Source organism: Gymnoscopelus braueri (assembly GCF_963280865.1).
Source record: "Gymnoscopelus braueri genome assembly, chromosome: 22".
In the NCBI taxonomy this organism is placed as follows: domain Eukaryota; kingdom Metazoa; phylum Chordata; class Actinopteri; order Myctophiformes; family Myctophidae; genus Gymnoscopelus; species Gymnoscopelus braueri.
Window position 1 is genome coordinate 4,204,393 of NC_137624.1, and position 26,561 is coordinate 4,230,953.

At 40.4% G+C, this 26,561-nt stretch overlaps 1 protein-coding gene across 1 annotated transcript in view; it reads right to left on the minus strand.

Moving 5' to 3' along the window:
* The window catches only part of LOC308078304 (tenascin-like), an 87,284-nt gene extending 69,239 nt beyond the window's left edge, over positions 1 to 18,045 (minus strand). Inside the window, exons 1-3 of the mRNA XM_080419423.1 lie at positions 17,824 to 18,045; positions 1,639 to 1,784; positions 1,082 to 1,262 (exon numbers count right to left, since the gene is read on the minus strand). Of these exons, the coding sequence (XP_080275549.1) occupies positions 1,082 to 1,262; positions 1,639 to 1,695 (238 nt within the window). The 5' untranslated portion in view covers positions 1,696 to 1,784; positions 17,824 to 18,045. The remainder of the gene's footprint in view (positions 1 to 1,081; positions 1,263 to 1,638; positions 1,785 to 17,823) is intronic.
* Positions 18,046 to 26,561: the final 8,516 nt, after the last annotated feature.

Below are 26,561 nucleotides of genomic sequence, written 5' to 3' on the forward strand. Positions count from 1 at the left end.
AAATAATTGTAATGGAGTAAAAAGTCAATATTTGCCTCTGAGATGTTGTGAAGTAATATTATAGTATAAAGCATTGAAAAATGTACACACTTTTAGTGTACTAAAAGCACTTTTTAGCAGCATTTTATATATTCATTTTATTAGACACGCCACCTTCCTATACAAATTAATTAAAAAATTTTTTAACCATGTTAGACTCGATAGACTAGATTGAAAACACACGTCCCTGCTTCGGGTGACTGATATTGTCCTGAATGAATGAGAGGGCCGTGTTTTTTCAATTACTTTTCATTTAGTGTTTTATATAATTTATACAAAAATAAAAAAAGACAGACAGAGTAGACGTTAAAGAGATAGTTCACCCCAAAAAAATATCGATTAGTCACCCAATGGAGACTTGAATTCATGCATATGTTTTTGTTTTTGTCGCATTCCTAAGCCAATAATTTGATGACCATCAGACCGGTAGGAAGCGGTTCCGGTAGGAGACACAAAGGAGACTCTTTGTGTCTCCTACCGGAACCACTGCCAGCCATCAAATTATTGGCACAAATAATAACAAAAAAATATCCATGAATCGATAGAAAAAAAGTCATTTGGGGGTAAACAATCCCTTTAACATGACCCCAAAAGTGTTTCAAGGTAAAACATACCCTTTAACCCATTAAATCTGGGAACACATCTCTGTCATATTTTTGGGGGAAAAAATAATAATAGCCAAAGGAATAAAAAAAAATTAGATTCCTTTGGCTATTATTATTTTTTCCCCCAAAAATAGCAGATATAAAAGCTCATAGGGGTCCCTATTACAAAATATTTTTAGATGGGGGTCCGCAGCCAAATACATATCATTTTGGGGGTCCTTGACATGAAATGTTCACTTTAAAAAATATATATATTCAAAGATTTGGACAAATTTTCACTATTTTTCAAAAACAATTGCAGATCTACAAGCTCGTAGCGCGGCACTCGGTGCCACGCTACGAGCTTGTAGCTGAAGCCAAAGAAATCAAAAAATGACACCGATTCTTTCCCGGTCTGAATGGGTTACAATAACCCTTTCATTGCCGGGCCCTAATACCTGGTGCGTCCAGGTCCACGGTGCACACAGCGCTGGCAGGAACGTTGATGTTATACACATGGTTGAAGACCACAGGTTGGTCTACAGACGGCAGGGTGATGTTGCTCTCTCCATGTTGTGTCAGCGTCTGTCTGCGATGGCGCAGGATCTTCTTCACCAGGCCCGCGTCGATCAGGTAGGGCTGTTGCAGTGGTGGAAGAAGTACTCACGTTTCTTACTCAAGTAATAAAGTATCAATACTGCACTGTAGAAATACCGTGTTACTAAGTAAAAGTCCGGAATTCAAAATGCACTTGAGTAAAAGTATAGGCATCAAAATGCACTTAAAGTACTCATTATGCAGTATGTCCCATTACAAGTTTTCAAATGTATAAAAATCGTTTGAAAATAGTCGGTCTGTAAGCTCACAATGCGTCGCCATACGACGCATTGTGAGCTTGTAGATCCGACATTTCAAACAATTACATTTTTGAAAAACATGTTTTACATGTAAACAATTATGATGATAGGTGATTATGTTATAAGGCGATTATGTTAATAATTGGGACAGGCCTTACCGTGGGGCTGATCAACGTGGTCAGGAGCAGACATACCAACAGGCCTTTAGGACCCATGGTGCTTGAGCTACGTCACGTTGACTTGGTGAGGTCAATTATTAGGTCCGTTATTAATCTTCCACTGAAGGCCAATCCTGATGAAGGTCCTGAGAAAAAGGAAAAAATATATAAAAACACTTAATTTCACATAATGCACCGGGAATACTCTAAATTCAGTCAGATGCCATTTTCTAACTTCATCCATTTTGCTTAATAATGTAAAAATGTACAACTTCAACGACATTGTCACATCACAGCTTTACAAGTGTAAAGAAGTGGGTGAAACCTTTTTTTTTTACGACGAATAAAGATAGAGACGAATAGAGATAGAGACAAAGAACAAGGAAAACAGGCATATAAATATATTCCTGATACAAAAAGGTTGAAAACTTACAGAATGTACATGTAATGCATCCATGGGATGGCAGCGGCAATTTATAGACAATTCCATAATTCCGTACAAGCCAGTTTTCTTTAAACCATTAAGACCTGAGGCCGATTCTTACAAATGTCTTATTTTTTTAAATTATTTTTTACTTATGTTGCTATAGGCTACCATCAGTGGTTCTCAAACTTTTTCATGTCGAGGACCCCCGAAATGATATGTATTTGGCCGCGGACCTCCATCTCAAAATATGTTGTTCCAGGGACCCCCCCCCCCCCCCCCCCCCAGAAGAAAAGATTTGAGTTACAAATGTTCGCTTAAAAAAAATGTATATTCAAAGATTTGCAGAAAATGTCACGATTTTTCTAAAATAGCAGATCTACAAGCTCATAGTGCGGCACTCGGTGCCGCGCTATGAGCTTGTATATCTGCTATTTTTGAATAGCCCAAATAAATCTAAACATGACACAGAGATGCGATCCCGGTCTAAATGGTTTAAAGCAGTGTGTACAGTAGGAAAACACTTGGGCTGGCACGTCAGGCTCTGTCACCAACATTCACAGGCCAACACACAGCACATAGTTTTCAGCTGCTGTAGTACTCAACTGTCTGGTGGGGATTTGCCCTATACTCCCAGAGATTATATCGGATGATGTTCGGGCGGAAAAGAAAAACTTGTATCTCCTGATTCGGATTCCAATTCACTTTATTGTCACTTAGATCCAGTGGTGGAAGCAGTACTCAGATGTTTTACTTAAAGGACAACTTTGTTTTTTTTACAACCAAGGTGTATGTTTTAGCTTGTAATTAAATTAAATAAAAGATGAGTGTTCAAATCTTTTCATGTACTGCTTTCTATAGTTTTAGCAATTGTCGCTATCTTTTTTACAGTGGGCGGGGGCTAAATATGTCTTTTTTTCCACAATAACCCGGCGATTTCTTTATTAGTATTTACAGTAGCTCTTCTAGCCCCCAATAACTCACAACTGGCCATCAAAGACCACAGGACCTTTTTTATTGTGTAAAAAAGACATATTTAGCCACCTGCCCGAATGCCCACACCCACTGTAAAAAAGATAGTGAAAATTGCTAAACCTATAGAAAGCAGTAAATGAAAAAAAATTAACTTTTATTTACTTTAATTACAAGCTAAAACATAAACATTGGTTGTAAAAAGTTGTCCTTTAAGTAAAAGTAGCAATACCATAATATAAAAATACTCTGTTACAAGTAAAAGGCCATGTGTTCAAAATGTTACTTACAAAGGTATTGGCATCGAAATACACTTAAAGTACCAAAAGAAAAAGTACAAAAATGTTTGAAAATAGCAGATCTACAAGCTCACAGCGTGTCGCGAGGCGACGCATTGTGAGCTTGTAGATCGGCTAATTTCAAATAGCCTATGTATAAAAGAGGGCTAAAGTGGTTAATGTATGTTTTATTATAACGATTTATATCTGCACAGTAAGTACAATATTTCCCTCAGAGATACTGGAGTAGAAGTAAAAGTATTAAAAATTGGAAATACTCCAGTAAAGTAAAAACAAATGCCTCAAAAGTACGGTACTTGAGTAAATGTACTTAGTTACTTTACAACACTGCTTAGATCAGTGGTTCTCAAAGGTTTTAATTTCAAGGATCCCCCCTACAGACCAGTAAGAGTCCATTTAGAAGCCCCTCAAGGAACCGTGGGGGTCCCCGGACCTCACCTTGAGAACCACTGATCTGCTATTTTTGAAAAATCATGACAACTTTTGCAAATCTTTCAATATATATATATGTTTTTAAAGCAAACATTTGTAACTCAAATCTTTGCTTCTGGGGGGGTCCCTGGAACAAAATATTTTGAGATGGGGGTCCGCGGCCAAACACATATCATTTTGGGGGTCCTTGACATGAAAAAAGTTTGAGAACCACTGCACCGGAACGCAGGCAGTGTTGAAGCGAAAAAAGAAGCGACTATAGGCCACATGAGCACTTCAAACCTATATATATGTCGGCTATTAAACAATGTGGATATTTAGATGCGTCGCCTATTTGAAAATAGCCATACCTACAAGCTCACAACCGCAACCCGCAGCTACCATTATTTACAAGCAACTTTACAGAAAAACAAGCCCAACGTGGCTTATAATAAGCAGACCTGGCAACACTGAACATAATTTTTTTTTCTTTCCACTTTCTCCAACAGTTTTGGACATACAAGGTTTACACAGTGACAGAGACGATATTATAGGGCCAAAGAAATGTGTGAATACCAAGTAGTTCCAACATACAATACTCCCACTGGAGCCCACACTCCCACATGACTTCACAACCTGGATCCTAGAAGACAGGAATTTGTGAAACACAAACCAGAACCAATGTAATAAAATCCCGAGTGTTAATCTATAAGTCTGGGACAGGGGGGGCGGCATTCGGGGATCTGGGGGGATGGCAATCGCCCCTCTGCTTTCACATTTAACCTCAACATTCAGGTGTTTTATTCATATTCCATCCACCTCTAAATGTGTTTTTTGCAGATTCATCTGATTTGACATCAACACAATAGATATTGTATCTATAAGCACTTACAGTCTGGCCTCCCTATTTTGAGCATGTCATTGGACAAATACAATAATAATAGTAATGAAAATACAAATAATTATAATAATAAAAAAGGGTAGACGAGCGGTTTGACCATTTCTTATAGTATAGTTTGTTGATTACTTTTGATGCAGTGATGTTTGTGTCCTTTTTTTCTTCTTTTATTTCTAAGTATTAAAAAGGTCTTAAAAGTCCTTAAATTAACACTTCACTGTCATCTGGAGACCCCCCCCCCCAAAAAAAAATCACATGACCTGGGGATCCTGGGGATCCAGACCAACAGGTTGAAAACCACTGCTGTATATGATATGGCAAATACTTGCATGTTTTTGGCTGCTCTGAAAGCATGTGTTTAGGTCAGTCTAGAGACATGTGTAGGTTAAAAAGCATACTGTCTGACTCACTCTGAACATCAGAGGATGAGCTAATTTTTTAGAACTGTGTATTGCAAGGGTTCCCAATCTGTTCAGGACGCGACCCCCCAAACAAATCATATTTGAACTGGGGACCCCCCCCCCCAAAAGAATCATGGGGGACCCCCCACCATGACAAGCACTTGGAATGTATAGTTGTGGCATTACTGTAAATTTACTTTGACTCCGTTCCACGGATAAATATTGTGAAAATAGCAGATCTACAAGCTCACAACGGCTCGCATCGTGAGCTTGTAGATCTGCTATTTTCACAAAGTTTGCCTCTTTATTGCGTAATATTTGACAACTTGGCCAATTTGGTATTAAAAAGGTCTTAAAAGTAATTAAATTGTAACTTTAGAAATGTGCAGATACCCTGTATACACTTATACATGTTGAGTGAGAAAACAATGTTGCACATTAAGCTAATCATCTGGGAACTGCCCAAAATGATTTGGGGTCCCAACCCCCAGTTTGGGAACCACTGGTGTATTGTGATGCCTCAATAGGCATCGCTGAATCTAGCATCCATATTCTGGGGAAAACATCAGGTGGAAATAGGCAGCTGATCTACAACCTCACAGCACGATGCATTGTGAGCTTCTGGATCGGCTGTTTTCTGCGAAGAACTGATTTAGTGTGGAGGGGGAAAAAAGGAGTGGATCAAGTATGGAACCCTGGGGACCTTTGTGAGTCTCGCAGGGTGTTTTGGTCGTTGGACTGGACACCACGGCGCGTGGCCAGTATTTCTTCACGCGCATGTACGGCACGGTATGGTGCACGTGCACGCCACCGCCCTACCGTACCGCCGGGGGGGAAAAAATCACCATTAAACCACTGAGCATCACCAATCACCATCAGCTTAACTACTTTAACCCTATATAAATTGCATATTTGAAAATAGCAGATCTACAAGCTCGCAATTTGCCACGATGCGACACGGTTTGAGCTTGTAGATCTGCTATTTTCAAAAGGATGAATATATTTTTTAATATTTTTGAAACATTTTAACAACAACAATCTTGCATGGGGGTCTTAGGCACAAAATATGTTCAGATCCGATGCCAAATACTTAATTTGGGGGTCCTATGAAAACATTTGAGAACCACCGCGATAACAGAAGATCTACAAGCTATAGCAATGCATTGCAACGTGACACTTTGTGAGCTTGTAGATCTGCTATTTACTGCGAGAGAAAAGATTTGGCGTAGAGGGGGAAAACAAGCAGGGGACTAATTACAGACCCCTAGGGGACCCCGTTCAAGTAAGGGTTTAAGTGGCTAAAGAAAGAGGCCTCAAGGGCTTCCTCTACTGGTGATGCGATGTGGTGCGATGAGAATGGCTCCTATATTGGAAGTTATTTGCTAAATTGGAAGTTAGTTGACTTCACTGAAATGCTCCATTGAAATGCCCTGCTCTTTTAATTGTTAAAAAAAATGACTTTCTCGTTTTCTCAGAGAGCTCTCAGGAATGTGGCCACTGCTCTCTGGTTTCACTGGAAATAATTAAAGTTAAAAGTATGACAGAGCAACTGCTGCAATGGTCTGAGACTGTGATGACTATTCCATCCCTCTTTCTTTTTTCCATTCCCCACATTTTTTATATTCCCTTTGTGTGTTACAGTATGTGGTCAGACAGTGTAAATGGTCTGCACATTGTCATCAGTAGCAAGAAGATACTGATTCATATCACTAACTCATCAGTATCTCGAGGCATTACCATGAACCTTTTAGCTCGAGACTCAATGGAGAAATGTGATGTTTCCCCGGGACCCAGACTAGATAAAATAGACGATCTTCAAGCTCTGCAACGCGGGTCTCGACCCAGTGTTTGGGAAACACTGAACTAATTAATAAGCCTGATAATAAGCCTATAGTGGAACCAAAGATTTTTGATTTAGTTGTACACTCTCAGAGATAAATGAACACTGAGGACTTTAAGGTTGAGAATAAACTGTCCCTCACTTCCCTACATCATCCTGGCCATCGCTGCAAGAGAGCTAGACTCTTCTCCCTCCTGGCTCCAAAGCTCTCACCTCTTCGGTTTCCACCTCAACCCCTAGCACTCATCTCTTCAGACTCCACCTCACCCCCTAGCACTCATCTCTTCAGACTCCACCTCACCCCCTAGCACTCATCTCTTTAGACTCCACCTCACCCCCTAGCACTCATCTCTTCAGACTCCACCTCAACCCCTAGCACTCATCTCTTCAGACTCCACCTCAACCCCTTGCACTCACCTCTTCAGACTCCACCCCCTAGCGCTCACCTCTTCAGACTCCACCCCCTAGCACTTGTCGCTCCTTGTATCCCTTCTTTCATGCCAATTGCTCTGGATAAGAGCATCTACTAAATCAGTGTTTCTCATGAGGTTAACAACTGAAACCCTATATACGATGAATGGTGAGCTTGTAGATCGCCTATTTTCACTTATAATTTAAACTTTTCTGATTCATCTTTTCTGTGTGACAAGTTGGACTGAGAACATACAGGCATACGGTGAAGGAAAATAAGTCATGATTTGTGTGTTTACAATGTTGGACTGCCTCCAAGGCCTCACGCCCCCCAAACAGTGAAAACACCAGAACACAGCGAGAGAGGGCAGTGTGTTTCTGCAGGTAAACACCACCACACTACTCCAATGGTTGATAACTTATGGTATAAGGGGAAATGATGGGTAAAATTTGTATTTTATTTTATTGTTTTGTCATGTAAACACAGGGCAAAGTTACTTACTCTGCCTTTAAGAAGTGGTGAAAAATATCCTGCATCTTTCGGTGTCAGACTGGGGTTGAGAGAGGACATTTCTATTTCACTGTGGGACACAATGGGGCTGAGGCCGCTTGGACAGAAAATTGAAATAAATATTGTGTTTTCTTTTAAGCTATAAAGCAGAATTTGCTGCATCTTCTTTATTACTCTGTCTTCCCCCGTGCTGGCAGCGCGGAGGAAACTTTCCCCACGTGGAAAAGAGAGAAGCTGGGAATGTTGGCTCAGTTTTTTTTTTCTTTTTACACATCTGTTTCGTCTGGTTCAACAAGAAAGACTTTAAAAAGGTGCATGTCGTGCACAGCTGCACGACCAGACACTCAGCTAAAATCCTCTGCGTTCATTTAACTCTGAGAGGGTGCAAATGGAACCGTTTTAAACCGTTAAACCCGGGTCTAGAATAGCGCAGTTGTAAGGCCCGACACTCACAGTAAAATCCTCAGCCTTCATTTAACTCTGTGTACAAAATGAACGTTCGCACACTCTCAGTGTTACGCTCCTGATTTGACTGGCAATTGTATTGTCTAGCCCTTACAGTACGTATTACTGCAGCTCCACCTTTGCTATGTAAAACCGGGAAAGCATCTGTGTCATTTTAGATTTGAGCTATATAGCATTATTACAGAGTTTTTCTGAAAACTCCTAGGAGTTTTCTGAACAGTGGTTCTCAAAAATAGATAGCAGATATTCAGCTATACAGCTTGTACATCTACTATTTAAAAAAAATGTTGAATAGTTTTGTATAATTTTGAATTTTCTTTAACACAAACCTTCTCTCCTGGCACGAAAAAAATATTGAGCATTGAAGGCATTTGTAGAATCCGCCTCAGGTCTTAATGGGTTAAAAACACATTGATGCTCAGTACACAGTGGGACTTGATAAGTCTTTATGTATTTGTATAAAATAAGTGGCTAAACAACACCTGTTGAAGGTGACAGTGTCACGTGCTGAACAGCACATCTAAGAGTCAACAACAAATGTGTGCATATCTTTGAATATGTATATTTTAAAGTGAACATTTTAACTCAAATCTTCTCTTTTGGGGGTCCCTGGCACAAAACATTTTCAGATGGGGGTCCGTGGTCAAATGTATATAAATGTAGGGGTCCTTGGCATGAAAAAGGTTGAAAACCACTGGTCTAAAACTTGGACAAAAAATTCAGATCCAGTAGAACTAAGATAAGTCATTTTATGCTTGGCTGTGTGTGTGTGTGTGTGTGTGTGTGTGTGTGTGTGTGTGTGTGTGACAGGAATGAGTGATGGGCAGGACCCAAAAGCAGACAAGCCGGAAAGTTCAAATCAAAAGGTTTATTTAAACAACTGAGGTTTCCAAAAGCAGATAAGATAACAGGTGGGGTGTAGGCATCAAGCACAAAAACATAAACTCGCGTGACATAGGTCCACGGACCAACAATAATACATTGTAAACACAGGGCTTCAATAGAATAGAGGGGATGAGTGCACACAGGTGAACTCAACAGACAAATCAAGAGACGATTGGCAGAGGGACTAACAGGACACAGGAGGAGATATAACCATAGATATATATAAAGGCTAGATGACTCACCCGCGCTGCTGGCCAATGGAGTACGACGTTGCCACATGGCTGCCATCTTGGGACGGTCATTCATAACATTATGTCTATGGTGCATGTACTTTGAAATAATCATAGCGTGCTCAATTTTCATCCGATTTTCAAACGGTTTGGTGTGTTGTAAACACCAAAGATGTAGTGATGCATACTTAATATTATATAAATAAAAAAAAACATGATTATAATTATAAGTATGCAGTATCATAACTACATCTTTGGTGTTTACTAAACCGTTTGAAAATCGGATGAAAATTGAGCACGCTATGGTTATTTCAAAGTATATGCACCATAGACATAATGTTATGAATGACTGTTGCAAGATGGCCGCGGTTGAGCTACGCTTGAGACGCCCCCTTGAGCCATCTAGCCTTTATATATATCTATGAATATAACTACTAATAATCACCGGGAGGTGAGACAAGGCAGGTGAACAGTAACTAGGTTAGACAGGAAAGCACATAACATTACAACAAAATAAAGGTACACAAAAGCAAGGCAACAACAGAGAAACAAATAACAAGACTAAATACAGAAGAACAGAACAAAGGCCTAAACAGGCCTAAAGAACAGGCCTAAAGTGTCCACAACCATATAAGGGCATTCAAGGTCCAAGGGCTGAGGAGCGGAGCGTGACAGTGTGAGTGTCGTGCTCTCAAAATAGACGATCTACAAGCTCACAACGCGTCGCAAGCTTGTAGATCGGCTATTTCTCTTCACTAGTTTTTGGCACACAGCTATAAGTAGCTAAGTATAGTAAGGCATTATGACACCATCAAGGCCTGCCAAAATAAAAGTGTGTCAATTAAATCAACTGTAGATTTAGGTGACTAAAATCTTATAATATTTAGTCAACTAAAACCAGACTAAAAGTTAAACATTTCAGATGACAAAAATATGACTAAAACTAAATGGAATGTTATTCAAAAGACTATAAGAATAAATGAGTCGTTAGTAGCCTTCCCAGACATGCTTCCACCATCCACCTGTACAAACCCCCTTCAACACACACAGATCTGTACTGCACAGCTACGGAGGCCAAGCTACCATCTTCATCCCAATAAAAACAACACGCACGATTCACAAGCCATGCCTCGTTTGACAGCAGTGTTAATGAAAGGAAGTCCAGGGAGAAATGAAGAAAACGTGCACTCGAATAAATGTTTAAACCGGCGCCGCCCAAACGTTTCTGAAGTATTCCTTTAACTCTGAGAATGCAGTGGTGTAAACTGTAAAGTAACTAAGTACATTTACTCAAGTACTGTACTTAAACGAGTTTGAGTAACTTTTTGACCTTACTAGAGTATTTCCAATTTGCAATACTTTTACTTCTACTCCACTACATCTCAGAGGCAAATATTGTACTTTTACTCCACTACAATTGTTTGAAAACTTTAGGTACACAATCGCGACGCGTTGTGAGCTTGTAGATCTGCTATTTTCAAACATTTTAGTACTTTTGGTACTTTAAGTATATTTTGGTACCAACACTTTTGTACTTTTACTCAAGTAAATTTTGAATTCCGACTTTTACATGTAACGAGTATTTCTACATTGCAGTATTGATACTTTTACTTGAGTAAAATATCTGTACTTCTTCCACCTCTGTGAGAGTGTAAAAATAAAACCAAATGGGCCCGTAAGGGCCTTATACGGGTCCATTTGGTTTCAGTCACAGACTCGTAAGGGGCCATTTGGTTCCATTCGTATACACTCACATAGTTGCATACCCCAAAACAGGGTCCATTTGGGACCACTGTCGGTCCCCGGACTGGTTGTTGAGAACCAGACTCAAGTTGTCATGGAGAACATTGGTGTGGGTGGATGCAGATCTACAAACACAAATCCGTCCAACAGCAAAAAAAAAGTGCTTATTTGGTCCATTTCTGATCTGCTTTTAGCTGCTTTAGTTTTCCACGTTTTGGGAAACTCCACGCTTTGATGCTCTTAACAGTGGTGGAAAAAGTACCCAAATGTTTTACTTAAGTATCAATACTGCAATGTAGAAGTACTCCGTTACAAGTAAAAGTCCAGAATTCAAAATGTACTTGAGTAAAATGTAATGAAGTACCAAAGGTAAAAGTGCTAAAATGTTTGAGAATAGCAGATCTACAAGCTCACAACGCGTCGCAATGCGAGGCGTTGTGAACTTGTAGATCGGCTATTTTCAAATAGCCTAGGTATAAAATAGGGCTGAAGTGGTTAATGTATGTTTTATAATTTATATCTACAAAGTAACTAGCAACTAAAGTTTTCAAATAATTGTAGTGGAGTAGAAGTACAATATTTGCATCCGAGAAGTAGTGGAGTAGTAGTGAAGTAAAAGTACTGAAAATTGGAAATTCTCCAGTAAAGTAAAAGTATCTCAAAATTGTACTTAAGCACAGTACTTGGGTAGCTAAATGTATCTAGTTACTTTACACCACTGGAAACTCCACGCTTTGATGCTCTTAACATGTGGAGCAGCTGGAAAGCATGAAGCTCCACAGAGCACAGAGTTGAATGAAGTTCTGACCATTCAGGGAAAAACAAAAACACCTGGCTAACACGCTGCCAGATCTACTCTGTATCTGTATGTATGCGACGGATATCCATTTGCTGGGTTGCATTGCTCATGGGACGGCCTAACACGCCGCGCAACAACCTTTTTGAACAGGAGCACGCACACGCACATATTTAAAACAACTTTAAAATTCACACCTCAACAAAGTTAACAAAGGCTGCTGACCGCCGGTTGTCACACCAGCATGAATTAACATTGACATAGGAATGAGCATAGATGCATATGAATTGTCCATTGTGTGACCTGTATAGGTGTTAAGCGACGTGCCACGTGCGCGTGACGTCATCAAAATAGAGTGCAACCACTTTCCAATTCACTAATGCAACCCTGTCCAGTTGTAATCAAAAATCAGTTGACTGCCGTACAAAATAACTCCAAGGCTATATGGACCACTTTTCATATATCTAGCTTTGATATCCTTTTAGCCCAAGGGTTGTATTGTATGGTAGTTCCGTGCTGTTTACTTTTCTGACCAGTTGTGTAAAGTAACTAAGTACATTTACTCAAGTACTGTACAATGTTGATGAGTATTTCCAATTGTCAGTACTTTGACTTCTACTCCACTACATCTCAGAGGCAAATATTGTAATTTTACTCCACTACAATTATTTGAAAACTTTAGTTACTAGTTACTTTGTAGATTTTGATTATTACAAAACATCCGTTAACCACTTCAGCCCTATATACATTTTGGCCATTTGAAAATAGCCGATCAACAAGCTCACAATGCGTTGCGATGCGACGCATTGTGAGCTTGTAGATCATCTATTTTCAAAAGATTTTTACACATTTTATACATTTGAAAACTTGTGAAACAGGACATTCTGCATAATGAGTACTTTTACTTTTGTACTGTAAGTATATTTTGATACCAATACTTTTGTACTTTTACTCAAGTACATTTTGAATTCTGGACTCTAACTTGTAACAGAGTATTCCTACATTGCAGAATTGGTACTTTTACTTAAGTAAAACATGTGAGTACTTTTTCCAACACTGGCCTACTGTAGCTTATGCTGTGAATGATGAGATGTCAGGCCTACTGTAGACTGAAAGAACGAGCCCAGTCGATGGTCTTGAAGGGCGGATCCAAACCCAGCCGGAGGGTTTCCTGCGGCGCTTCCTATTGCTTTACCAATCTATGTCCCCGCCTCCCCTCCCCTCCCCCCCTCTACCCCCCCCCCGGCCTGTGCACGGAGCACACTGACGTCACCAAATTTAGAGCAACGCCCCTCTGCACTCTGATTGGTTAGGAGATAACAAGGTCCTAAGACCAGCGTTCCTGCATGGTTCGCCCAGCCTTTTTTTTTTTTTTTTAAACAAAAAAAAAAGGTTTCCGAGGCTAGGCCTACTGTAGCTTATGTTGTGGACTGCTATCCAGTCTGCAACCTCCTCAGCTGCCTTTTATGAATTACAGCCAACGACTAAAAGCATCATAAATTAATCACAAATCAATCATTAATGAATGAACACTAATGACGCTCTACAGGATACCAGGAGAGCTATATACTGTATGTATACTGTATAAACTGTAGATAGATAGATAGATAGATAGATAGATAGATAGATAGATAGATAGATAGATAGATAGATAGATAGATAGATAGATAGATAGATAGATAGATAGATAGATAGATAGATAGATAGATAGATAGATAGATAGGGCACCTGATGGAGGGGAAAGGAACTGGTTGGAATAACGTGGTCCTTCCACTCGCTACGTCCAACCGGAGAAACTCCCCCCTGTCAGGTGATAAGAAGCGGTCTGTTCACTCCTCATGCATTGAAGGAGGCATGAGCCCAGTTCTAGGCTCTCCCTAGGCTGGCAGAGGGAGAGTAGCGCCCAGGATTACATAGTCAATTGGCACTGGGTGAAAAAATGGGTTACAAAATCGAGGGATAAAACTTTAAAGAGTTAGCTAATCTACAAGCTCACAACGTGTCGCGATGCGACGCATTGTGAGCTTATATATTGGCTATTTTCAAAAGATGTTTATACGTTTTATACATTAGAAAACTTGTATAATGGGACATTCTGCATAACGAGTGCTTTTACTTTTGGTAGGCTACTTTAAGTACATTTTGATACCAATACTTATTACTCAAGCACATTTTGAATTCCGGACTTTTACTTGTAACAGAGTATTTCTACATTGCAGAATTGGTACTTAAGTAAAACATTTTAGTACTTTTTCCACCACTGCACTTCGGTAGAGTTCTAGTTATACCTTGTCATGATGTAACTAGTCCAATTGGCGAGACAAAGTTATAGGGAGATAAGAAATAAAGTTTGATTTGATGACAAAGGTACCAATCACAACTCAAACATCTACCAAAGTGTCATCGTCCCTTAAAGGGATAGTTCACCCAAAACAAAAAAAAATCCTATCCATTAGTTACCCCATGGAGACTTGAATTCAAGTTTTTGTCACATTCCTAAGCTAATAATTTGATGACCAGCGGACCGGTAGGCAGCGGTTCCGGTAGGAGATACAAAGGAGACTCTTTGTGTCTCCTACCGGAACCGCTTAGGAATGCGACAAAAACAAAAAGATATTCATGAATTCAAATCTCCATGGATAGGAAAAAAGTCATTTTGGGGGTGAAATATCCCTTTAAGGTCACTCATTTGAACCGCTTTCCAACTCCTGGTCCTCTGTCTCTCTCTGTGGATGTCAAGCAGAGGGAAATACCTCCCCAAAACGCTCCCCCCCCCCCTCCCCAAATACCATAAAAGTAGGACAAACCCCCGCAGGGCCGCACCGGCTTGTTACTAATACCCCCCCCCCCCCCCCCCCCGAATGCCCTCCCAGGCCTGGGGCAGCTCCAGGTTGACCTCTACCCCTAAAAAAATACGTACATTGAGCGCAATACTGTACCACTTGACATAATATACAGCAATGTACGCCAGGATAAAGGTCAAAATGAGCCCCCCGCACTTCTGCTTTGAACACCGTGAGGGGGGGGGGGGGCTTGGGAAGCGCAAGCTGGTCTGGAAAGAAAGGGTCGCGGTTTGACCTCCCCTCTAGCGCGGGACGATGCCTGGAGGCCTGGAGGTTGCACTAAAACAGCTGTTTCTCTGACAGAGTTCTGTCCGTCAGCATCACCTTCCAATTCCTCTCTCTCTCTCTCTCTCTCTCTCTCACCCTGTTCAACAGCCCATCCATAAAAAAACACACACACACACACCGTAAAATCCTCAGTTGGTCATTTTAACTCAGAAGAGCATACAAGTGGAACCAAATGGACCCCACTTGTAGACTCTTCTGAGTTAAACGCACACTTAGGATTTTTTTTTTACTGTCTGCAGCCACATAGCAGAGCTGTCGTAAAAAAAACACTTCACAACCCCAAAGAAACCAAGAACATTAAAACCGATCAGTTGGGAGGTGAGAGAAATGGTTTCTGAACAGTGACTGGTGCAAATACATTATAAACAATGTCGCTAATCAATTAATTAACGAAGCATTCAACTGCAATAGTCCTTTCTGATCATCTTTGAAACCTAAAACCCTGACCCAAAAATCTGCGGGTCTCTGAATCTGTGGACATTTTTTTAAATAAATCACATCTTTTTAGCATTGCTTTTACTTAGATTGCTGCATTTTTCTCTTCCTGTTTTACCTGTTATTTTAAATTCTTTTTATTATTGTTATATTTTTAAATGACACATTGTCAGCTTGTAGATCTGTTATTTTGGGGGAAGCGATTTGGTCCCTTTGGTACAAGGGGAAAAAGGGGTCCCTGGAACAACATATTTTGAGATGGGGGGGGGGGTCCTTGACAGTTTGAGAACCAACTGATTATAGCAACATATATATATTTTTTAAACTGTTAGGATTTAGAAGTCATTGGGAGAATCCCCCAGAAGCAAAAATGTTCATGATTTCTCAAAAATAGCAGATCTACCAGCTCATAGCGTGGCACTCGGTGCCGGGCTATGAGCTTGTATATCTGCTATTTTTGAATAGCCACGGTATAAGATAATGGTTAACATCTAATATGACAGATGCTTGCCCGGTCTTTATGGGTTAAGACAGTGGTTAAGCAAAGCTAATGGATTTAGGACATGGTTTTATTGCATCTCCTTGCTCAGAGTGGAAAAATGAGGTGTCAACATCCTCTTTTTTTTGGTTCATATACTGTCTTTAATAGAAAAACTGATGTAAAACGAGAAGTTTATTGCATTGGCCATGGTGGAACCATGACTCACCAGATGACAAAACCTCCACATTCAGAGCAGGGAAGACCGATTCATGCATACTGTACCCTCCGGTGGACAAAGTACCCAAGTACTTGAGTCAAAGTACAGATACTCCTGGTCAAACATTACTCAAGTACAAGTGAAAGTTGCTTGGTCAAATTTGAACAGGAGTGCTTGCTTTTAAAAGTACTCAATTATTCAAAAGTACATGCTTTTAAAATACTTAAGTAGGCTATTCAAAAGCACAAATTGCTAAGTACGTTTTCTTTTTAATATCAATTCATTGCTGACAATTAGACATTTCCCCTAAAAAAATCGGAGGTTTTCCAGAAATGTTCAACAGATATCAGCGATAGTGGAAAATAGCAGATCTACAAGCTCACAACGCGTCACATTGTGATGCGGTGTGTGCTTGTAGATCTGCTATTTTCAACACGGTATTTGAAATAGGGCTTAAGTGGTTCATTCATAATGCACTTTTTCCCTGCCTACAAATGTAGTGGAGTCAAAAGTACAATATTTCTGACTATCTGACAATCCAAAAATACAAATACTCAAGTAGAGATACTCAAAAAAAGTACTGAAGTACTGAAGATTGATTGATGATTGATTGATTTTATTTGGTGACATCATCAGTACAGGACTCGAGTAAACAAATACTTATACTGTAGTTACATGTCCACTACTGGAGGACCGTTACACCCCCATACTGCAACGTCATGCGACGCAGCAGAAACGAGGCAGAAGGACTTCCACATGCATGTGCATGCAACACACACATCAACACATGATGCACAAACTTCTCCACATACTCAACGGTGAGGACTCATATAGTTATCCCCATTCCCTATTGCTTTAGTTTCCCAGCTTCATGAGAGGAAAGTGTCTGGGTAGCGTTTACTACAGGTAAATAGATATATGTGCACCAAGAAGTTACTATATGCATCAAATATGTCAGTGCAGTGACTCTAAACATGTTTAATTTCAAGGACATCCAGTTTGATGTGCATCAAACCACAGACCCCCCATTTGATACGTTCTTTCTTTCTTTCTTTCTTTCTTTCTTTCTCTTTCTTTCTTTCTTTCTTTCTTTCTTTCTTTCTTTCTTTCTTTCTTTCCTTCTTTCTATCTTAACCTATTTAGACCTGAGGCCGATTCTAAAAACGCCTTCTAAATCCTGACCTAAGTTTTCTGAAAAACTTCAAATATTTATTAATAAATTGCAAAAAAATTATGTTGCTATGTAATGTAGGCCTACATAGCAACAACAACCCTAAAAGGGGTTCCCGTCCTGAAAGGTATAGTTACAAATATGGGTTCCCGACCTAAATGGGTTAATCTCTGGGACCCTAATCTAAGCCCATAAAGGGTGTGTGAAGGATAATATATAGGATAAAAAAATAAAGAACAGTTAGCCCAATGCTGAACGTAAGCACTGCAGAAGCCAAGCTCATTAAAAACCAAAGCCAATTAAAAGAATGATGAGAAAAAGAACCACCAAAAGACACACTGACACAAGCAAAAGTCAATCAATCTACAATACGAGTTCCTGAATTTCAAAGAGTAGAAAATACCAATCATACTCCCCTACAAGTTTCACAGAGCCCCCAAAAAATGTTCAAATATTGTACTTACCTTGTCTCATAGAAGAGCCCCTTCCAGTGAGAATAAGTAAGTGTGTGTGTGTGAGCCCTCACACACTCTCGGTTGTAGTCAGAGGGAGCGATGATGTCCTCAGAGGAACCAAATCCTCGGTGCCTTGCTCAAGGGGAGAACGGTGTCCTCTGTGTGTGCAGAGATTCCGACAAGGTTGGCAGATCCTCCTCTCCCCTCTCAGTTCTTGGTTCTTCTGTCTACTGAGCTCCACACTGGCTTCTGTCTGCTGTCCCACTGACTGACTGCACAGGGGCCGAGTAGAGAAAGAGAGAGAGAGAGAGAGAGGGGGGGGAGAGAGAGAGGGGGGGAGAGAGAGAGGGGGGGGAGAGAGAGAATGAGAGAGTGAGTGAAAGGCAGAGAGGAGGAGAAAATGGCTTTGAACTGCGTGAGGAGCCTTTGAGTTGCAGCCTCTGCCTTAAACTCTCCAACCCTTAATAGCTTCCTCTCTCTCTCTCTCTCTCTCTCTCTCTCTCTCTCTCTCTCTCTCTCTTTCTCTCTCTCTCTCTCTCTCTCTCTCTCTCTCTCTCTTCTCTCTCTCTCTCTCTCTCTCTCTCTCTCTCTCTCTCTCTCTCTCTCTCTCTCTCTCTCTGAGCTGGACTACTGGCTTTCAACAGAAGTGACACACTTTTTGTTGGAATCAATGACTGAATGAAAGAAAACTTGGCATTTATGAGGATGTGGGTTTACCACAGCATAGAAACAGCATGGCTCCAATGTGGATGTCAGACATTATGTGAGCAGTCATCTATGATAATAGTTCTACAACCTTTTTTCATTTCAAGGACCCCCAGTTTATGACACATTACTCCACGGACCCCCAAATACAGTTTTCTATCTCTGGAACCCCCAAATACAGTGTTCATTTGACTCCACTATCTTGCCTAAGCCTTTATGTAATACTTTTTAGGCATGTTTTACTATTTTGAAAAACATTTTGAAATACTTCAAATAGCTGATCTACAAGCTCACAACGTGTCGATGTAGATCCGCTGCCTAAAAGGTTTAGGCAGTAAGGGGTAAGGCACGCAAGATATAGTGACCAGAGCAGGGGCGCCGATTTATGTGCGCGCTACTGGGGGCGCAACGCATACGCATTTTCTTTTCTTTTTTCTCGGTTTGTTGCTTTTTTTTGTTACTTTAATACGGTTCATTCGGTTAATTTGGTACAAAAAATGTACTCCGTGAAGTGTAGATGTTGGAGGTTTTTTTTTTCTTCATTTTTTTTTGATGAGTTTGTGATGGGTGCTCGTCATTTCTCCTGGGGGCTTTAGCCACGAGGCACACCACACCTGTGGTTTCTCAAAGTGGGTGCCGTGCCCGTGACACCCTAGGGTGCCATGACGCAAGTCTAGGGGTGCCGCAGGATACTTGCGTTCTTGTTTCCCTCTACACCAAAGCTCGTCGCCAAAAATTGCCGATCTACAAGCTCAAGTAGATGCGTTGTGAGCTTGTAGATCGGCAATTTTTTGGCAAATGCTCCCCCAAGAATAGGGATTAAACGTCAAGTATAAAGTTGTTTTCAATCTGTCCTAATGGAAATGGATATTCTCTCTAGATTTCCTCATGACATACTGCATCTTAGGGGGACAGATTTACATATTTGCTTACCATAATATGACAGCAATGCAATTCAGGGGTGCCCTGAGCCAAAAAGGTTTGAGAACCCCTGCACTGCACACTATGACAGCTAGCCGTTTGGAAACCCATGCTGTCACAGGGAAATGAATGCCAAACGACACATAGAATGCATACGATAGTCAGAGCCATTGTCCAATGTTATCGTTCTAATATTCTGTCATAATTATAGCAATAGTGAACTACTGTGCCAGACCATTTATAGCTGGCAATTCCAGCCTATTTGAAGTCCATTGTGCTCTATCTAATCTCCTCATACAGATATACAATGGACAGAATAAGGACCTATTCTTTGGTTAATAATGTAATGAGAGGAAATTATTCCACAGCTGTGTGTCACAATAAGAGCCAGAGAGATACGGCCACGATTAGACTTTTTTTGATGACATTGGTTTATCTGTAATTATGCGACCCGACGTGTCCCAATTCGTGAACCACTTTCAACTCTGAAGGAATAGTTGTGTTGCTGTGCTCTGACACAGATACATCTTCATACGTCTAACAGCTGGGATAGGAACAGGAAACTGCACTATTTATAACAGTCAGGGCTGAAATTAATGCGTGTTGATGTTGAATGGGGGATACTGTTATGTGTGCTGTTGTTCCTCTGTTGTTGGAAACCACAAATCATTTGTACGTCTGTCCGGTTGACAGTTCACACAGAGACTGCTTAATAGTTTTTATACCAAGCTATCCTTGCGTACATGTATAAATTATAACTATATTTCTAACCGCAAAATGCACAACTTCCCTGGTTCCGTGAGGTATTTCTTTCTAAGTTGCAATGTGGCACGGCTCTGTTTACACATTATTCATTCCTTTTAAATATAATTTTCTCCTTTGACTGTTTTTTTTTTAAATATATTTTTGGGGGCTTTTTCTGCCTTTTAAAAAAAAAAAAATATTTTACTTGTGTTTTTGATCCCACGATTTTGTAATCCTATTTTTCACCCAGTGCCAATGCCTAAGCTTGTAATCCTGGGCGCTACTCTCCCTCTGCCAGCCTGGGGATAGCCCCGAACTGAGCTCATGCTTCCATCAACGCATGAGGAGCTAACAAGCCGCTTCTCATCACCTGACAGGGGGGAGTTTCCCTGGTAGGACGTAGCGAGTGGAAGGAACACGGTATTCCAACCAGTTCCTTTCCCCTCCATCAGGCGCCCGGCTGACCAGGGGGAGGCAGTATAGAGACCAGGGTTACTGCATGTTTTTCGTGAGGGCACCTACCCTAGGGGACACGGGGAGAACAGACAGGAAATGAGGAGAGAGATGGGGAGGTGAGGCGCAGCAAAGGTCGTCGGTCGTTTATTTCACACTTGCTTTGGCAATGCACACTGCACACATACTGTATGTTTTCCGTGCCAATAAAGCCCTTTCGTATTGAATTGAATTGACTGATTGTTAAATTGATTACATTGTTTGTCTTGTTGTTTGTCTTGTCTTATGTCTGATTATTATGTTCATCTTTCTTTAATTATTATTTTAGGCCGTAAACTTTATAAGCCCTATATGTGGGTTTCCTTTCTCACCTGCACGTATTTCTGTGTCTTTTTAAATTGATACCTTGTACTGTTTTTCATTGTGCCAATAAAATATACAGTACATGTAGTCGTATTGCTGTCAGTATGTCTCCTATTTTGTGTGTCAAGTACCAACAAATGTATTAAAGGGACAGTTCAAATTATTGGCTTAGGAATGCGACAAAAACAAAAAAATCAAGTCTCCATGGGGTGACTAATCGATAGAAAACAAGTCATTTTGGGGGTGAACTATCTCTTTAATCCAACAAGTTTGATAGCAAGGAAAATTACCACCTGTACATATTTGCAGACATACACTGTAAAAAATGATCTAATTAGAATCAAATACAGATTTTGACAGATGTAACTGCACACACTGCAGGAGGTATACGTAGTCTGTAAGACAACCGGGAGGTTTCTGGTTCAATCCGGTTCTGGTTCCGACTCCTCAAAGTAGGCCTTGAGCAAGACACTGAACTGCTCCTGATGAGCAGGTTGGTGCCTTGCGTGTTTTTTTCTGCCGTCGGTGTGAAGCTGCGGTACCGAAACAATTTGTTCGTTGGCTCTTAAACCATTCATTCCGGGAACTCATCTCTGTCATTTTAAGATTTATTTTCTTTTAAGAAAAATAGCAGATCTACAAGCTCGTAGCGCGGCACTCGTAGATCTGCTATTTTTTTTAAAATCTTGAACATTTTTAACTCAAATCTTTGCTACTGGGGTCCCTGGAACTACATGGTAAATGGTGCTTTTATCCAAAGCGCTTTACATAGATGTATGCATTACATTCACCCATTCACACACACATTCATACATACACCGATGGCGGAGGAAACCATGCAAGGCACCAACCTGCTCATCGGGAGCAATTAGGGGTTCAGCGTCTTGCTCAAGGACACTTCGACACTAAAGGTCATTACACACCGGCGATTATGCGAATATACACAAAATTCGGACTCGTTCCGAATAATGAAAAGACGCTTTTTCGCCTAGCTTTTTCGCTCCGTGGAAGCTTGCATTGACTTTATAAGGTTTTTAAAAAAAACATATTATTCGCATGAAAAAATCGCCCACGGTGTGTAAGGAGCTTAAAGGTCCTTACACACCGGGGCGAATTCTTCATGCGAATAAATACGTTTTTTTTTAAACCTTATAAAGTCAATGCAAGCGTCCACATTAGTTTCGCGAAGCGAAAAAGCGTCTTTTAATTATTCGGAACGAGTCCGAATTTTGCGTATATTCGCATATTCGCCGGTGTGTAAGGACCTTAACTCTGGAGGAGCCCGGGATCGAACTGGGAACCTCACGGTTCCCATCCGGCCACTCTACCCCCGGAGCCACTGCCGCCCCCGTCTTTTGAGATGGGGGTCCGCGGCCAAATACATATAATTTTGGGGGTCCTTGACTGTTAGGATTTATTTGGAAGACATTTGTCAAATGTGTGACAAATGAACATTTGACAAATGTTCGCTTAAAAAAAGATATCTTCAAAGATTTGCACGATTTTTCTAAAATAGCAGATCTACAACCTGATCAGCTTGTAGATCTGCTATTTTTTTATAGGCAAAGGAATCTAAAATGACACAGATGCGTTCCCGGATTGAATGGGTTAAGGTAGTTGAAGGTGCTGTGTGCGCAAGGTCCTTAATCCTAGCATTATCGTTGCTGTCGGGCAGAAACCTCTTATCTCCACGTTCTAACGTTTTTTTTATTTTTTTTTATAAATGAACGCCCTACTTGATCATACTACAGCGTCACACAAAAAACATCAAATGTGTTTTGAGCTTGTAGATCTGCTACTTTTGCTACTTTTGAATGTTGAATCCTGAAAAGTAACAGTTTCGGACCCAACAGAGACGATATACAATGTGCAATTTGCTATGTAGGCTTTTAACAGACGCTCTTATCCAGGGTGACTTACATGTGTGAGATCAGAGTACCCAGTGGTGGAAAGTAACTCTCAAGTACTCAAGTACTGTACTTAAGTACGTTTTTGGGGTATTTTTACTTTACTGGAGTATTTCCCATTTTCAATACGTTTACTTCTACTCCACTACATCTCAGAGGCAAATATTGTACTTTTACTCCACTACAATTATTTGAACACTTTAGTTACTAATTACTTTGTAGATTTTGATTATTATTACAAAACATTACTCACTTCAGCCCTATACATTTCGGCGATTTGAAAATAGCAGATCTACAAGCTCACAATGCGTCACGATGCGACGCATTGTGAGCTTGTAGATCTGCCATTTTCAAAAGATTATTATACATTTGAAAACTTGAAATGGGACATTATGTATAATGAGTACTTTTACTTTTGATACTTTAAGTACATTTTGATGCCAATACCTTTGTACTTTTAAGTACATTTTGAATTCCGGACTTTTACTTAACATTTCTACATTGCAGTAGGCCTATTCTTACACTCTAGTAAACAAATTGAGTACATTTTCCACCACTGGTAATGGGTTAATGTGATATACATTGCGAAGTGCATCTGAGTGGTCATTAAGACGCTATACAAATGCGGTCCATTTAGCGGTCCATTTACTCCCATGCTGCTCTGTTAACAACCACTATACTGTAGGCTGCCTGGAGCTGTTTGGCATCTGCGCACAGAAGCTAGGAGGCTTGGCATCATTGGTGGAAAAAGTACTCAAATGTTTTACTTAAGTAAAAGTATCGATACTGCAATATGGAACATACTCTGTTACAAGTAAAAGTCCGGAATTCAAAAAGTACTTGAGTAAAAGTACAAAAAGTATTGGCATCAAAATGTAATTAAAGTACGAAAAGTAAAAGTATTCATTATGCAGAATGTCCCATTTCAAGTTTTCAAATGTATCAAAATCTTTTGAAAATAGCAGATCTACAAGCTCACAGTTCGGCTATTTTCAAATGGCCAAAATGTATACAGAGCTGAAGTGGTTAATGTATGTTTTGTAATAATAATAAAAATCTACAAAGTACACTAACTCAAATTTTCAAATAAATGTAGTGGAGTAAAAGTGCAATATTTGGGCCCGAGATATAGTGGAGTAGAAGAAGTAAAAGTGTTAAAAATTGGAAATACTCAAAATTGTACTCAAGTAAAGTACTTAAGTAAATGTACTTAGTTACTTTCCACCACTGCTTGGCATCCACTATCCCTGGTCTCCAACCCTCATACCTTACCAAATGTGTTATCATACCAGACCAAAATGTGCTGAGAGACATTTACACTTCGCAGCTCAAGACAAGTAGCTGTGCAGTCAACAGTTACTGTAGCGGCATATAAACACAGCAGTGAACATGGGGTCAGATCCAGCTATAATGTCACTCTGATTATTGTGTGCAAGGCGTCACTTCTCACACTGACTTATGGTAAACTTCCCCTTGCACCCACACAAGAAGGAATGCCACTGGGTTTTGTCATACTGTAGCAATATCATCTGCGAAGTTACCGTGTATGACAATACTGCCAGTGCTGTAAAGTAATTAAGTACATTTACTCAAGTACTGTACTTAAGTACAGTTTTGAGGTATCTGTACTTTACTTATTCACCAATACTTTTACTTCTACTCCACTACATCTCGGATACAAATATTGTACTTTTACTCCACTACAATTATTTGAAAACTTTAGTTACTAGTTACTTTGTAGATTTTCATTGTTATTACAAAACATGCATTAAACCTAATTAAACTTTGGCCAAATAGCCAATCTACAAGCTTCTACGCATTGTGAGCTTGTAGATCGTCTATTTTCAAAAGATTTTTATACATTTGAAAACTTGAAAGGGGACATTCTGCATAATTAGTACTTTTACTTGAGTAAAGAATTTGAGTACTTTTTCCACCACTGAATATTGTATTATTTGTATGCACGCTTGAATATTGTGTATTTGCTTTCTTGCATGCTGTCTTTAACTTAAAGGGCAACTTTGCCGATTTTGCACCCAAACCCTATTTTAATTAAGTTTATGTTGGAGTGTGTTTTGTGTTTTTGATTGATGTTCACGACTGCGACATTATCCCACAGAATGTCAGTTCTTCCTGGACTACAATGGACTACAGCCCCCATGTTTCCTGTAGTTCCAGTCAGACCATCTCCTCAATCACCTTGTTAAGACTGCTCTAAGGTGTCAGTTACCTTGTCTACCAGCACCTCCACAGTGAAGGGCACCATGACGCGTGATCCCAAAGCCTATACCACTTGTGCAAGGACGCGCTGTGATTGGCCAGTAGTCACTTTGAGTGGCAGCTGGGGCAAACGCCCGCCCCAAAACATGATTTATGATTCTGTCCCTATCGGTACATACTGTAACTCGGACGGCACTGAGTAGGCTCAAGCGAACTTCGCAACGTTCGGCTCGCTCTAGCTCGCTCTGTGGTGCCTCTCGTGGCTCAGGTTCGCTTGCGCGCCTCCGTCACGGTCCAAAACTTCGGATTCGGTCACGGGAGGTTGGAATCAGCGGTCCAATGCTCAGCAAGGCACGCCACCAGACCAGTCAAAACAATAGGGTTTTGAGCTGTATTAGCATGTGATAATGCCCCCTCCGTTGGTAGTAGACGAGAGGCAGTTCCACAGAAGCGGCTATAGGCTTTGGACTGATGCCTCCAGGACACTCCTGCAATAACTTTAGAACATATCTAACAACATTAATATTAGCAGACACAACACAAATGACTATTTACCCAAAACAGGTTAAAACAAATGCATAAAGAACTAAATATGTTCAAAACAAAAGCCAAAGAAAAAGAAAAAAGAAACTCCAGTCACACACCTCTCTCCTCCCTGACCAGGTGAATAGGTGTTTGACAGTCTTAACAAGGTGATTGACATCAGCTGGAGGAGGTCTTTCTGGCACTACAGGAAACATGCATGGGCTGTAGTCCATTGTAGTCAAGGAAGAACTGACATTCTGTACGATGATGTCACAGTCGCCGAAATCATGTTAAAAATATCAAAACACAGAAAACACAGAAAAACTGCACTCCAACATTATGTTTATTAGGTCCTAAACTTCATTAAAATAGGGTTTGGGTGCAACATTGGCAGCCCTTTAACAGTGGCCCTGAAGCCCAATGCATACTACACCAAAGTTTGTTCGGCTTGGTTGGCTACAGACTACAATATGACATCATACAGGGCTTCGGGTGGGCGGTCTCAGAACTTGTTTCGGTTGTTCTGCGCCTCCAAGGATGTTTTGACTAGCGCTAACTGCCATTGGTCAGAAGTTGGTCAGACATTCAAGGTGGGCGTGAGATATTAAGTTTTGTTCCCGCATTCAGCCCAGCTTCATTCTGTCAGCGAGTGAAAAGCAGTGGTAGTTTGGAAGAGACACGAGCCAGGAGGTAGAAAACACCTCCAAAATCTCTCTCTAGTGACCATTCATAAACACAACATATCGCCAAAAAGGGCAAAACATCTGTCACAAATTCCCCCACAGCACGTTACGATATCTAGGTATTAATTTAACCATCTGACGACCAAATTCGGACCCCCCTTGAAAACGAGATACTGCATCTCAAGGGGCTTATCTTCAAGTAGTAGGGGGTACTAAGCACAAAAAA